Genomic DNA, 15,387 nt, shown 5'->3' with positions numbered 1-15,387 from the left:
ACTGTGTATACGTCCTCACTAGGAACCGCAAAGGCTGCTTGGGGATGTTTTTCACACGAAAAAAAAAATAGTCATGAATTTGATTTTCACATTTTTATTCACTAATTGTACACATTATTTTACACGATTTGGTGAAGGGTGGCCGCGGACCCCCTAGAAAGAGCCGGCGGACCCCTAAGGGGTCCGCGGACCACACGTTGGGAAGCCCTGCTTACAGTTTTTACGGTTTACAACTCCCTCAAGTACCCAAGTACCGTGGAAGTTAATCCCTGACGTCATAACACAGGTCATATCGCCCTGTCCCTTCTTATTGTCAGTGTTTTCCATACATACCTTTATTCGCCAATTTTGTGACGAACCTCTTCATTCTTTACCTTATCGGTCCTCCTAATCTGCAACATTCCTGTAACCACATCTCAAATGCTCCGATTCTCTTCTGTTATGGTTTTCCCACAGTCTGCTTCACTATCATACAGTGTTGTGCTCCAAACACACATTCTCAGAAATTTGGTCCTCTAATTAAGGCCTACGTTTGATACTAGGTGTCACTTGCTGTCACGTTACCGGAAGAACGTAAATGAAGTGTAATCTAAGCTCTGATTGGGGAAAGAGCGCAGTGGCATTGCTCTTCGCCTCTTTAAGTCGACTTCAGTTCCTGGCACCAAGTCGTTAAGACGTCTTTAAAGCGCGTATACAAAGTTTCAACCTTCTGAAAGCGATCTATCGAAGTAGTAACACTCAAAATACGCCAAGCGCCTTACTGGCTGAAATGTGCCGCATCAAACTCACGTGACTTGAGCTACAGATGATGTGGACAGAACTCTCGTTCTGCGCATCCGAATGCTCACTCCACATACGTTTATACACTCTGGTCTCTCCCTCACGTGTTACGCACTACGGCGGCATACAACCAGCGAGGGCGACTAAATGGCTTCTGACTGACTGTTTAATGCGCACAGTCTTCTGGTTATGTCCAGATGCTTCGTGTGTACTCCCGTCAATAAAATTATTATTCCATATGCGGTTTGTGTATTCGATGTTACACACGGGTCCGTATCGGCAGTTCCTTTCGGTAAGCGACTTTCACAGACTTCTTTACTAGTCCATAGCTTTTTTAGAATTTCACCATAGCCAAATAGTTTTTTAATGTTCTGTGAGAGCGTTGTGCTGCGCGCTTCCGATTTCCTCTTCTACGTGTTTCCGCTGGAGATACTGAAAATAATCATCGAGAGATCTCCCACAGAATTGCCATTTAAACGATCAAACCGATTCTCCCTCCTCGCCACTTCTTCGTACTGCCACAATAGATAAAACGAAAATCACGTTGATCATCTCCTATTCCCTATGTGCTGTTCAACTACATGATTTGTGCCTCAACATCTACAAATACTGAAACAACCTCGACTCTCTTTTGTGTAGTAAATATCCAGTAATAAACCACCGATTCTTTACAGCAGTGTTTTTCAACTTTTTCGAATACGCGACCCCTTTCCTAGTAAAAATATTATGGCGACCCTCCAGAACGATAATAAAAGTATGTCAGAGTATTTAATTTTCTTTCTATTGATACTGTACTGATCGAGAGATCAAGTGCAATGTGAAAAGAGGTCTCAGTGCCCTGCGGGCGGAGATGTAATTAAATTCTTTGCTCTGAGCGAGCATAAAATGGAAAAGTTTTTACCAACGATGCTGCAACTGCTTTCTCCTTCGACCGCGACCCCCTGAGCAAGACTTCGCCCCCCCCCCCCCCCCCCACCCAGGGGGTTGCGACCCACAGGTTGAAAAACACTGCTTTACAGCCTCTTAATACACTTAAGCGAGAAAAAATTTAGGGAAGGTTTGAAGTTACGTGTAAAGTTTGTTGGAAGACGCTAAGAGCTCATATTATGGATGAATGTAGTCTGGGTAATTTGCACTCCCTTTTAAGCAGAAGCTAGTATTCCACACACCCGTATGTCGACGAACTGTGCATCGTACAGTGAGAAAGGTTTGTGTGTTCCGTACAGAGTTAGTAATAATAAATTAAAACACCGTACAGGATGCTTTAGTTTCACTACACCAACTGCGAAAATGTAGCAAGTGATAAATTTCTTTATTCCCATTACTTTGTGGGAGGTGTCAACGAGAAAAAGTTTCGTAATGATTTGAAATTGTGTGTACAGTTTGTCAGAAGTCTCAAAGTGCTCTCATTATCAAACAGTGGATGAATATGGTCTGCCGTGAGCTGTGCTGCCTCAAGACGTAAACTGAGCTTCTAAGTGGAATATTTGTCTTACTGTGTCCAGCCATTAACATAAAATAATCCCCTTGTTGAGTAGGTAATAATAGCTTTTTAAATTCGTCCGTGATATGACACATTTAATATAAAATTTGTTTTTCCCCTGGAAGCCCTTTGACAGACAACATGCAAATGAGCCCATTACCATGAACTGGGTTGGTCATTTAATAATGTATTAGGTTGTTACATAGGTTCATAACATTCCTGTTTTGCGTGTTGATATTCCGGTTCCTATGGGTTTACTTACCGATTGCCATTTTTTGATTTGTACTTCATTGTGGCTATTCGAGTTTACGTATTGTGATACAAAACACTATACAGGAACTGGTTTGGGAAGTCATTCTACACCCACCTTATTAACCTGATCTCACACCATCAGATCGGAGCAAACAACTTTCGAGGAACTTCTTTCTGAGATGAAAATGCACTCCAGACGAGACTCGACGAGTTCTTCGTCTCGACACTGTGTGATTTCTACAGCTGATGACTAAAGTCTGTTATGTGTATCTGTTGTATTTATTAAACTTACGGAAAAACGCTATGAACTTATGCAGCGACACAACAGATAACCAGTTGTCAATATTCTGTAGTGAGAAATGGAACCTGTAGTCTAATACATATTACATCATCAATGTTCCACATAATTATTTTATTTTTTCCTTGTATGCTGTACGATTCTGATGTGTTTTGAATTATCATTTTTTTGGCAGTTGTAGAATGTTTTGTAGTACACCAGATGTAACACTAGAAAATGAGCTTGTAACATGAAAAATAGGCCATGTAAAGTAATAATTTGTCAAACATAGCAAAATCCGTCGTGCTGTTTTAAGTCCTAATTGCTCAGTGTTATCTGCTATGGGGATGGTGAGGGATATCAGTTTGAAAATTTCCAAATGTGCTTAGATCTTAATACTTTGCCTTCATTACTTTGAATCAATTCACCTGAAATCTACATCAGTGAGCAGTGAATTCAAAGGGTGTGTGTGTGTGTTTTTAGGGACATCTTGCCTTTGTAGTGCCACACACTCGTGTGAGAATCTGTTGTATTTCTTGTTGCAACAGCTTTGGTATTTCACAGTGTAGTCACAATATCATTAGTTGACTCATAACTCAAGGAAGAAAGGATCTGTGATGGGCTGGTGACTCATACAGGACAAAAACAGGCTTTTTTTTTCAGGTACTTTATTCGTGACGAATATTCTTCGTCGGTAACCTCATATTTTGGTACATATCTATAGGTATATATATTTTATGTATGTTTGTGTATATATATATCTGTATGTTATGTATGTTGCAAATAAAAAAACATATTGAAAGTATTAAGCACATATTATTCAGGGATCACGTAGTTTTCCAATCAAAAAGTTAGGTTTCTCTCTTTCTACTCCCAGCAAAATCTGAACTGTACTGATCAGATATTTGTGCCTGCTGCATTAATAATTTTGATGAAAGTATAACACAAATTTTATACACTGTAAACATAAAATTTGCATAACAGATCCCAATAACAATAACAATAAAACAACTCTCTTGAACATTGTCATACAAATTTGCTGTAGTTCGATGGAGAACATGGTTGAATCATTTCTGTGAAGTCCAATGTCATTTCAAAATGCTCTTACAGAGACATAGATATATATATAGTTTTTGTTAATGTTCTATATTCATTGTACCATTTTATTCTGCAGACAATAGATAATTGCACATTGCAGACAAAATATTTCTGTTTCTGTGTAATTTCTGAGAAGCCATAAGAGCAGCGAGTTCCTGTTTCATTGTTAATAACTTTGTTACTTTCATTGATGGTTTCGTTTTGAATGCCCTGTTTGATGGAGTATTCTTCAGCATGTCCATTTTTTGTTAAGCTCGTTGTGCAAAAACATATATTTACCCACTTTTCAAAGACAGATATTTAGTGTTTTAAATAAGAACTTAAATGTCATAGCATATGAACAAAAACATGTAATTTTCACAACCGACAGAAAGAAAACGGGTTATAAGTGATCGAAACAATGCCAATCTTGTTTCACAGGACTATTATCAGGTATGACAATAACTGAAACAACTACCTTAAGATCGAAATACATCACTCTATACATAAAACAGTTCACCTAAATGAATCATACAGAAACTGAATCTTCTTCTTTTTTTTTTTACATAAGACTTGCTCATGCTTTTTACAATATTTGCAAAAATGTACAGGCACAACTAAGACAGAGTACATGAAATTAAGAAGTAACAGGAAAAATATACAAGAATGAAACCATTTGCAATCAGGTATGGAGTCATTCTGAATAATCTTAAACCAAAATTCAAGCCAAGTCATGACCAGTTAAGGTCTACAAATAAGACAATATCCTTATGAATGTGTGAAAGAATCTATTGTCATATGATGATTAACAAACTCAGATGTGAGAATTTTTTCCTTTTGGAAACATTGAATGAAACAAATTTTCACTTAAGTGCATATTTTGGTGTTGTGATGGAAATAATATGAAGGAATTTATTTGAATAAAGTTTTGTGTGCTGTTTTGTTTGAAAAGTAAATGAAATGGTAACTTCCACCTAATCCACCGCTATCAATCAGTCCATCACACAGAATTCCAGGAATATTTGAGTAGATGGTTACTTACAGTGTTGTTCTTTGTAAATGTTTGTTGTTCAGAATGTCAGTTAAAATAATTTTAGGCTGATGTATCTGTAAATTTTCTCATTGCTTATAAAATCAATGAAGTAAAAAATTATGATGTAGGCATCATGGGTACATAAATTTATATCAATCTGTCATATCTATCTGAAAAAGCTTTCAACTAAAAAATATAGCTGCCACAAAAATTGAACCTTTCTATCACAACACTGAATTGTAACAATGGGAAAATTTTCTACACAAATCTTACACGTTTAGATATTCGTTTTCACACTGTTATTACAAAATGCACGGCGTTTCTATGAATTCTACAAAAGCGTACACATTTGATTTTCAATGATAGTGCAGTGAAAGACAAAGAGGATGCAACCCAATGAATTATTCGTCTTAAGTTTTGTTCCCCAAAACACTTTATATATGTATATATTTGTATAGATATATATGTACACACCAGTGTACATACTTCACATTTATATATGTATATCTTTATCAAAAAAGGCACTTGGAATATTTTTAGTTGTTCATAAACTGTTGAAATGTCTAAAGCCGAGATAAAGTTGTGAGCAGAGACATGCATAAGTGACCTGCTGCAACAGGAAATGAGGCATTTTGCTTAGATGATGCACTCATTTCATGGTGATGCCATGTTTTGCCTTGTTCCTGGTTTGACCTCTTTGTCCCTCAGCAATTGCTACTGCTTCACAGCTAATTTCAATGCCTAATTTTACAAAGCTTTAAATACTGGAAATTGACACTTATTAGAGAGAAATATAGGCAATAAGAAGAAAATGTTCACATAATGATGATGCTTTAGTGTTGGTATTGCAGTAGAACCATTTAAATCAGCCTTTTGCAAAAATAAATAAAAATATCTGCAAAGTCACATGTGGCTGCAACAGATTGTCGCTGCTGATGTTGCAAAGTAATGATGTGTCAGTTTTAAATGTACGAAGCTGTTCAAAGTATAGGTTTTTCCGTCATAATTCACTTGCATTCACCGTACAAAAAAAGGACACAGACCTGGGTGATGGGATCAGACAATATTCATCTAAACAAAAAACCTGGTGTCTAGTCAGTATCTACTGTAAATTATTTGAATTAAATAACTGCAGTAAAAATAATTGTATTTATCACAGCTTTGTTGAGTTGAAAAGCACAAAAATTCTGCAGTTTGAGAACGGATACTACGTTACTGCTTTGACAGCAGTGGTAGAAGTACTAATTCAGTGTATTCCTTTCTTTACACTGATGTTTCAAAACAATAATGGTAACAATTAGACTTATCTGCAACTGTGCTGTGGTTATGACTGGCATGTCTCTTACATTGACTGCCAAGTACAAGACATCACCCAGACTGACATAATAGAATTAAAGATGGTTATAGAATATCACAGACACACTTTGACAAAAATGTTACATATACAGGTTTTTACATGTCAGTATTATTTGTTTTGGCATCCCACAAGAAATGCTGTGTCAAATAGCTAAGTCGAGATCTCAATGGAGAGAAGTGTTGAAGGAAGTGTTCCACAAATACATATTTTGGGCGATAATTATAAAACTCTGAAACTGTTTTGTAGCAGATCATTTTAAGCATCCGATACCAAATATACTAGATATATCTAAATTTCATGATAATGATTTCAAAAATATTCGAATGGTCCCTGACATATTGGTCTTCTGTGTGAACCCACAAAATGAACACTGATTATTACTTAGTGGATCGATCTGTTCCTTGATTGGGATATATAGTTTGGGGTGTCTAAGAAGCCTTTCTGTACATTGTACTCAGCAGTTCTCTGAATCTACATTAAGTTTCTTATTTTTCTACACAAAAAATTAAATAAAGCAAAGAAATCCTCAAAATAAATTTTATACACTCATTATATTTTTGAACACCTACTGATAATATGACCAACACAATTTGTTTAACAGAACCATGCTACAGTGACACAATTTGTAGTATTATGGAAACAATATGGAAGTCACAAAGACTGCAGGTCAATAGCACTCAATACAAATGACGCATGAACTCAATTTTATCGGGTACACTAAATGCCAAATATGTACGAATAGAATGTTATGTGGGACATTTCCATCAACACTCCTAATAGATACGGCAAAATATCTAATAACAATTCTCAGTGGAACACATTACAACATTTAGCATCACCAACAATAGTTAACACTCTGGCAGCTGTGAGCATCGCATACCCAAAATAATACCGAGATGTTAGTATGTTTATGATATATATATTGATCTATAATGGTAGTAAAAAATAGCTCATTCAGATAAGAAGGATTAAGTGCTAGTTTCAGAACTAGTACTTTCAATAAACCACAGTTTTACATAGCACAAATAGCGATCTACGAAAAGCTCGGTTTTTGAAAATAAATAGTTGATTTTTTATTTTTCTTCATACAGTCTTTATATGAGCAGATAACTTCGTAGGAGAAATATTAGCTACAGCCTGCAGACAAACTGCATGTTCTCATTCTACATGAAAGATACAGCCACTTCACTAAAGGAGCCCAGGGAAACTGTTTTGTTATCTTAATAATACACACAATGCCACAAAAATTTTGATTTCCTAGTGCCAGTAGATACCAACAAAAATAATCATAATATTAAAGTGCACAATCATGGTAGTGCCTGCATCATTCGACAGAGATTTAAAAAAAAGAAAAAGAATATTACTGTGTTCATTGAGGGAGTACAACAGCAATGTGCAAGTAATGACCAATTGCTCCCCATTGCCTACAGTGCGCACTTCTGGAACTCCTTAGAGAAAGACAATTTATGATTTGACAGACTGTGTGAAAAAGGAAAGCTATGATAAATGTGCTCCTACCATTTATCAGAAGATTTTCCAACAGATGAAACAGTATCCGGAAAATCTATCGTAGAAAGACACTACAGTGAGCACAGTAAATCAAGTGCAAGTTAATATGTAGATACTGAGCCTTTATTAAATCCATATATCTCATTTTCTTTAGATGAAATGCATTGTATTCGGCCCCTCAAACATACTTTCTTCCTCACTCTTTATGAACACTGACATATGACACGATGATTTCTAAAAAAAAAAAAAAGTCTGCCTTTCTAGCAGCACAGTCAGGCTGTTTAGACATAGTTCTTAGAACTGTGGAACAATTTAAAATATATATATATATATTTTATATATATCATTTATGTACATTACACAGCCTGTTTCGTCCACAAAATGTCTCAAGAACGTCCCAAACCAATTTCCTTTAAATGTTCTATAAAGAAGTCTTTCCTTCATTAACTAAACTGCTATTGACTTAGTTGCCTTTAACATTCTGTGCCCACCACAGTATTTTTTTTATCTAATCCCAATATGTCAAAAGGATAAAATAAAATTGGGAAAGGTGTGACAGTGGTGATTTCACAGAAGATCTAGACAAGGGCCGCTAGTTTTTATCTCATTTTTTTGGAGCACAGTATCGACAAGATCCAAATGTTAACCACTTGGAAGTCAATACCTAACCACCAGGCTATTTATGTGGACGTGTTTTTCTCTCCCGTTCAATCCACCCCACAATATTTGTGACAAATAATGTTACAGTGTAGGAAATTCACTACAGGAAGGAGACTAACCAAACTCCGCATCACATAGCTCAGCACTGTACACGAGAGTTCGGTCTCACACGTCCCCTCGAGTATCGGCTTTCCACAGTTGTCGACAGTTGTATCTGTTCGAAAGACACTTTCTAGCTTGCCAAACGACCCTGCTCCACTTACGTGCACGTGGCCTTTGCAAACGGCACATCAAATTTTCTTTTCTGTGGAGTAGGTGCAGTCTCAAAGGAGTCCAATACAACACAGCAACCGTCAGAACAGTTCTCTATGACAGTCACTCGGGCTGCCACCGAATTCCACGTCACCAGAGTTTCGCCGTTATGACTCGAGTGAGGCGATCAAGCTGTGGAAGACGACAGACTGGATCTCTCCGAAAATGGACGCGTGCCCACAAGAGTACTGCTGCGGTTGCTGCTGCTGTTGCTGTTGCTGCTGTTCTGCTGCCGAGGACTCGGTGCAGTTGCCAGAGGACGCGGGCCTTGAGCTGTCGGCAAACCTGAGCCGCAGATCGTCGGCGTGCGGCGCGGGTACCCTGGGGACGCCGGTGGTCGCGGACCAGCAGCACGTGCTGTTCCGCAAGTCGTCACCCCCGCACGAAAAGAGTCGCCTTTCCAGTTCCGCAGTGGCCGGGTCCGGCACCTCGATGGCCACCTCGAACTTGGGCCTCTTTGCCGGTGCGGGACTGCACAGCTCCCGGGAGTTGACCGGAGAGGTGGCGGGGCTCGAAGTGGGGTCACCGGTAGGTGCGGCTGACGTCCCGGTAGCCGTAGCCGCGGGGTCCGCCGACTGCGGCTCGACGTCCACCACGTTGACCACGACATCGTCATCTTCGTCCTCGTCGTCGATAGAGGTGAGCATGCGTGGTGTGGGTGGCATGTAGAACTGGCTGAGTACGTCACAGCAGTCGTCCTCCAGGAGTGGCCTCTTCCGGCTGTCAGTCGGCGCCGTTGCCGAGGTACCGGATATGCTGCCGACGGAAGTGATCGAGGCCGAAGACGGATCGACACCACTCGGGGACGGTACGGTAGTCACAGTGCCGACTACTGCGAGGGAAGCTGGGGAAGCTGGGGTTACCAGTGGGTCCACGACACCGGTTGTCAGAGGTGACACGACAGGAGCTTCCGTCAGCGTGGGAGTTGTCGTAGTAGTTGCTGTCGGCGCTGAAGCCGTGACTGGATCCGGATCGTCCAGGAAACAGCTACTGGTAGTGTTGTACAGCACCTGAAACAGGCACACCACACTGTTGTTAGCTGCTTGCCTAAACATTTTGTCAATTCTTTCATCTGACTACATCGAGCCGAAGTTCCTCATCTCGAATGACAATATCTGGCCACACTGGCTGTTGTAGTGTAAATCGGAACAATCTTTTTTGTCATTTTTCACTACTGTATATGTTCAGCTGTGTAGCCATTTTCAAGTGTGTGATATAAATCCATCAAACGGACATACTTAAGTTAGTCAAAACTTATATTGGTCACACATTGTTAAAATGCGATCTGTACACTCAATTTCTACGCTACTAGTGTGCTGTGTGTGGATGGTCTTCGCTGTACAATACACAAAATTGCTACCACTTCATTTGTCAAAAGCTCTCAAGGAAAAAAAAAAATGAAAAAGTAGAAGCTGACACAGTTCTTTAGCAAGAATTTGAAGTTCTGAATTGTTTACACTGGTGAAGACTTTATGGTAATATTTGTTTCACTAACAAGCATTCTTTGGGTGTGCACATGTTAACACTAAACAACTTTCGACAACACTCACAACACAGTCGAGAATATCGCCTATCATACACAACATTTGTACTTGATTTGGTACACATATTTTAAACTTGCACACTGACAACTTTGTGTGTGGTAAAATTTCTTTCATTTATCATAGCAGAAGTTTTCAGGTTTAATTTAATGTGACAGTGTGCAGCAGTAGTTACAACCTGCATAATTTAACCACTCATATTTTTAGGTGTTCATTGTGCATAATTCCCTTTGATACTCTACTTGTCTTTGGCATCATCTGGTTTAGTATCTATCAGAGCAATGCAATATTCGTAAAAGTAGCAGCAAGAGACGCACAGTTTTGTATTGCCCTGTGTAGTATTGGAGAGTTCAAAGTACTGTCACTGGACAGAGCTGCGGGAGGGAGACGAGGGTTATTGCCGAAGAGAGAAAAAACGTACCTGCTGCTTCATCATCTTCTCCTCGCGTGCCTCCTTCTGTAACCGCTTGACTGTGTTGTTGATGAGCACAGAACGCCTCAGCGAGCTCTCGGGGTCCTCTATCTTCTTGAGCTTGCCGATAGATATCTTGAGCACCTTACGGCGCTCCTCCTTGAGCCGGTACTTGGCGGAGATCATGGTCGGCCGCGACTTGGAGCCGAAGCGCGTTCCACTGCTGCCGAACATGAGCGGCAGCTGGTCGTCGGGAGTCTGGTTCACCTGCAATGACGAGGGTGCACCGTGAGGTAGGGCACTCTACTGGAAATGTGGGAGGGGGGAGTGGCTTGCTGGGAGGATTAATTTTGGGCCAGGGTAAAAGGCTCGTGAAGAGGAGACCTAAGTTTGCTGTCACAGGAGTGAAACTTGTGATTAAGGAAAATGTCTTCAAGTTTCTATAGTGCACTGCGTAAGCTGAGAGGCTTCTCATAAAAAATGAACTGCTGCTAACATCCACAGATTAATTAAAAGCTATGAATAAGGAATGGAAACAATAGGCTACACATCAATTTGAGAGAGAGAGAGAGAGAGAGAGAGAGAGAGAGAGAGAGAGAGAGAGAGAGAGAGAAGCAGCTTGGCATGCACTGCAATGTGACTCCATGTGAACATGTTCACAACTGTAGTCGAAGAGATTTTGAAAGAAAAGAATGACAGTGGAAGTTCCAAACAAAATTATATAATACAGATTACTGGTAATGTACAATGCACCGATTGTGAGGAAAAAGATAACTAGCAAACTCCAGGGAAGGGAAATTTGCCTTAAATCAATGTTGAAGTCTATGACCAAAACAACCACAACTATAAAAACACAGGAGAACTGCCGGATATCAGTAACGTCCTGCCACTGATATCCGGCAATTCTCCTGTGTTTTTATGGAACAATCAGTACGCCGGAAAAGCTTTAAACATCACAACCACAACTAGACAGGCGGGACAGAGTGGAAAACGATGAATCTATAAACAAAAACCTTTGATGATTCACCAGTGAGATACAGTTCTTTACATCAACACTGCTGGCTTTAGGCCGTAGTAGGGCCGGCCGGAGTGGCCGAGCGGTTAAAGGCGCTACAGTCTGGAACCGCACGACCGCTACGGTCGCAGGTTCGAATCCTGCCTCAGGCATGGATGTGTGTGGTGTCCTTAGGTTAGTTAGGTTTAAGTAGTTCTAAGTTCTAGGGGACTTATGACCACAGCAGTTGAGTCCCATAGTGCTCAGAGCCATTTTTTTTAGGCCGTAGTAGACCCGTACATTCCACAGGCTTGATTGGTCATCACCACTAAGTATATAGATGCAGGAAGGAAGTGAGAGTAAAGTTCAACATCCTGTCACTGGTGATGTCATTAGAAATGAAACTTTGGCTCACATTGGGCAAGGGTGGGGAAATTATCCATGCTCATTTTAAAGGAATCATCCAAACATTTTCATTAAGAAATAATGACTGCCAAAGATGAAACTGAACTCCTGTCTTTCTGAATGCAGCGGTTTGTTGTCTTAAAGCAAATGCTCATTTGCAATAATACCTAAAACTGCACACAAATGCTTTGATTACAATACTATACTTTTTGTGAGTGTAGCAATATTGTCACCTACAGGCGCTGTCTGTTTGCATAACATTAAGAACAATTACAGGGCTACCTAATGGCGATACATCAAAATATAAGCAAATTACACAAAAATTGTCAATACTTAGTTTTTCTATTGGTTTTTATGAATGATAGAACTCCACATGCAAATCTGTTACAAAGACAGAAAGAGCTTAAATCTAAAATTTTTGACAGAGAGAGAGAGAGAGAGAGAGAGAGAGAGAGAGAGAGAGAGAGAGAGAGAGAGAGAGAGGAGGAGGAGAAATTAGTGCAGCAATGGCAATAATCTCCAAAACATGTAATTTTCCTGTTAAGTTACTGCTTATAAAAACAAAGAATGGAAGGTATGGAGGAGAACTATGACACTTAGGAAAAGATGGGAGCTTTAAGACAGTGAAATTTGAAACATGACAGTGATGAGAATGCAAAATGAATGCCACGGTACAAAAGCCTCGGCAAAAAGTATCACTTGAAAACAAATGATGTGAAGGAAAGTGATAATGGCTGATAACTGAAAAATATATAAGGGAAAAAGGCAGCAAAAAAATGAGAAGTTACGGTATTGCAACAGTAGGACAAGAAATGCGTGTAGTAAGTGACAGTGACAGGAAAAATGCATCACACTAGTGGAAATGCGGTAAGCACAATTTATTTGAGAGGAAATGAAAACACAGAATGAGAGGAAGCAGCTCATAAAATATTTAGAACAATTATGAACAAAAAGAGTGCACACATGTGCCTGTGCTCACACACACACACACACACACACACACACACACACACACACACACACACAAAATGATGAAGAGGGAAAAAAGTAAATTAGATTTGTTCTGAAATGGGAAGCAGTAGCGTATATTTTGGAAGGAGGCAAGGGGAAGAGAAGGAATAACCGTTTATTAGAGATGTGCATGGAATGAACGGAGGAAAGTTGCAGTAACCATTAAAAAAAAAAAGGTGTAGGGCGAGTGTGGTTAGATTAAGAAAAGACGAAAAACTTTGAATATGACAAATGTGAGGAAGAAAATGGGCCAAGTTTGTGAATACGGAGAAACTACAGAAAAGCTAATGTGCCGGCCCAGAGGGGCCTGAACGACAGTGCAAGAAGTGAAGCGGAGGAGAGTGCAAGTTGAAGAGGTGACTCACTTTCATGTTGGCTGCGCAGCCGTGGCAGCTGCTGGGGGCGGAGGCTGGGGGCGGCTGCTGCTGGAGGCGTAGGGGCTGGACACCACTCGCTCTCGCCGTGCCCGCGACACCTGAAAGCACGAAGGCGTACCTCTGCTTACACATACTCCCGTCTCACCAATTTCGTTTCCTCCTTTTTACATTTATTCTCAAACTAAAAACATTCATTTTCGTGCCAGCGATACGCCCCGGCTTTGCACGAACGGCACTAAGTATCTACGCCTGGACGACTTTCTGCTGTTGTAATAAATTACATCCACAAACTTTCCCCGTGAATCAGTCTATTTTCAATTAAACCCCCGATTCTTTAAAGAATCGGAACTGGGTTGGTGCCTAAGCTCCGAGAGTTTTTTCAATTAGTCTGCTAAACGCAACAGATAAATGTAACAATGACTTTAGTCACGAATAATATATTCTCCTTCACTATTCACAACAGTTTGCCAACGCTGGGCTAACTTCTCGATTCAGCAACTGCACAAATTATGTCTGTTTGAAAAAAAAAAAAACTTGTTGGGGCCTGTTTAGGGCTCATTTTCAACCAGAAAGGAAGTTACTTAAGGTTGTTTGATAGAGAGTGGAAAACGTGAAAATCTGACGGCGCAAGATCAGGCGAAATAAGGTGGCTGCAGAACGACTTCCTGTCCAATCTCCTGTATAGTGTGTTTTGTCAGTCTAGCAGAACGCGGGCCGTCATTATCACCTGCAAGACATCTCAGCTGTTGACAATAAATGCCATGTGATGCTTACACCTCAGGGAAGCAATTCATAATACACCAGATGCATAACATTAGTTTTTCTGGACGCATGCAGGTCCTTGTATGGGGAGCTGCTGCTTCGTTTGAGCTCAACCATTCCGTGCTCTCCGTTATGTTACCATAAAGACACTAGTTTCTCGTTGGCGACACATGACAGGAACACTCGAGCCAACTGATAGCGAGGAAGCAGAGTTGTACATACGGCCACCCGCCGATTTTTGTGACTTTGGCATAGAGCAGATGGAACCCATTCACGCGATTTTTGAACCTTATGCATTCCTTGCAAATGGAATGATTACAGTTCATCACATTTGGCAGTTCTCGAGTATTTTCCAGTAGGGGAAACAAATAAGAAAAATTGATTTTCCTGAACACAGGTGGAAACAACCAGAAGAAACAGCATTTCCCTAATTTACACGCTCACACAGCCACAGTCTGCAGACTGGTGTACACAACTGCAGTGGTTGGTCAGATATTGGTGGTGAGTGCGCACTTTGGGTTTCGAATCGCTTAAATTACGACGCTGTCAAAGTTGCGAGAGTCTTACATCAAAAACTTCTCAAATTTTTGGATGACTTGTTCCTAGATTTCTTTGAATTGCATTTTGTTGGAAGTTACACAAAAGCAATGTAATACACTCTGATGTAAGCTAATTACTATTATTTTCTACTTCCTTGTCGTATCCTTTCACGGGGTCAGTATCTTACTCTGGGTTTGGTATCGTTTGTGGTAGAAGGTGGTCAGATGTCTCTAATTCCTGTAACTGAGAGGGAAAGTGGGTACCAGCCCGGTATTCATGTAATCAGATGTGTGAAACGAGCTAAAAACTTCAGTCTGGCCCTCCGGCCTTGTTGTTCATACATCGGGTGGATACCATCCGGAGCTGAAACCCCTCCTCGAATCCCGGAAGCGGCGTCTTACCAGTGCGGCAAGCACCATACAACACTGACTGTGTAGATGAAAATGTCCAAAAAAAAAATGGTATAAGAGGAACGTTTCAAAGACTAGCAGCATATATTATAAATTTCTAAGGAGTGAGCATTCGCATGCGCAGAACGAGAATTCTGCCCGTAACATTTCCTACAGCTCAAGTCACATGATTCTGGGATGGTGCATTTTAGCCCG

General features: G+C 40.2%; 1 protein-coding gene across 1 annotated transcript in view; it reads right to left on the bottom strand.

Annotated features, from left to right (window-relative positions):
* Positions 1-3,488: 3,488 nt before the first annotated feature.
* LOC124717179 (flocculation protein FLO11) overlaps positions 3,489-15,387 on the bottom strand; it is a 182,415-nt gene continuing 170,516 nt past the window's right edge. Inside the window, exons 2-4 of the mRNA XM_047243956.1 lie at positions 13,469-13,578; positions 10,703-10,960; positions 3,489-9,750 (exon numbers count right to left, since the gene is read on the bottom strand). Of these exons, the coding sequence (XP_047099912.1) occupies positions 8,848-9,750; positions 10,703-10,960; positions 13,469-13,474 (1,167 nt within the window). The 5' untranslated portion in view covers positions 13,475-13,578 and the 3' untranslated portion in view covers positions 3,489-8,847. The remainder of the gene's footprint in view (positions 9,751-10,702; positions 10,961-13,468; positions 13,579-15,387) is intronic.

Source organism: Schistocerca piceifrons, chromosome 9 (assembly GCF_021461385.2).
Source record: "Schistocerca piceifrons isolate TAMUIC-IGC-003096 chromosome 9, iqSchPice1.1, whole genome shotgun sequence".
In the NCBI taxonomy this organism is placed as follows: Eukaryota; Metazoa; Arthropoda; class Insecta; order Orthoptera; family Acrididae; genus Schistocerca; species Schistocerca piceifrons.
This window is presented reverse-complemented; position numbering and strand designations above follow the sequence as displayed.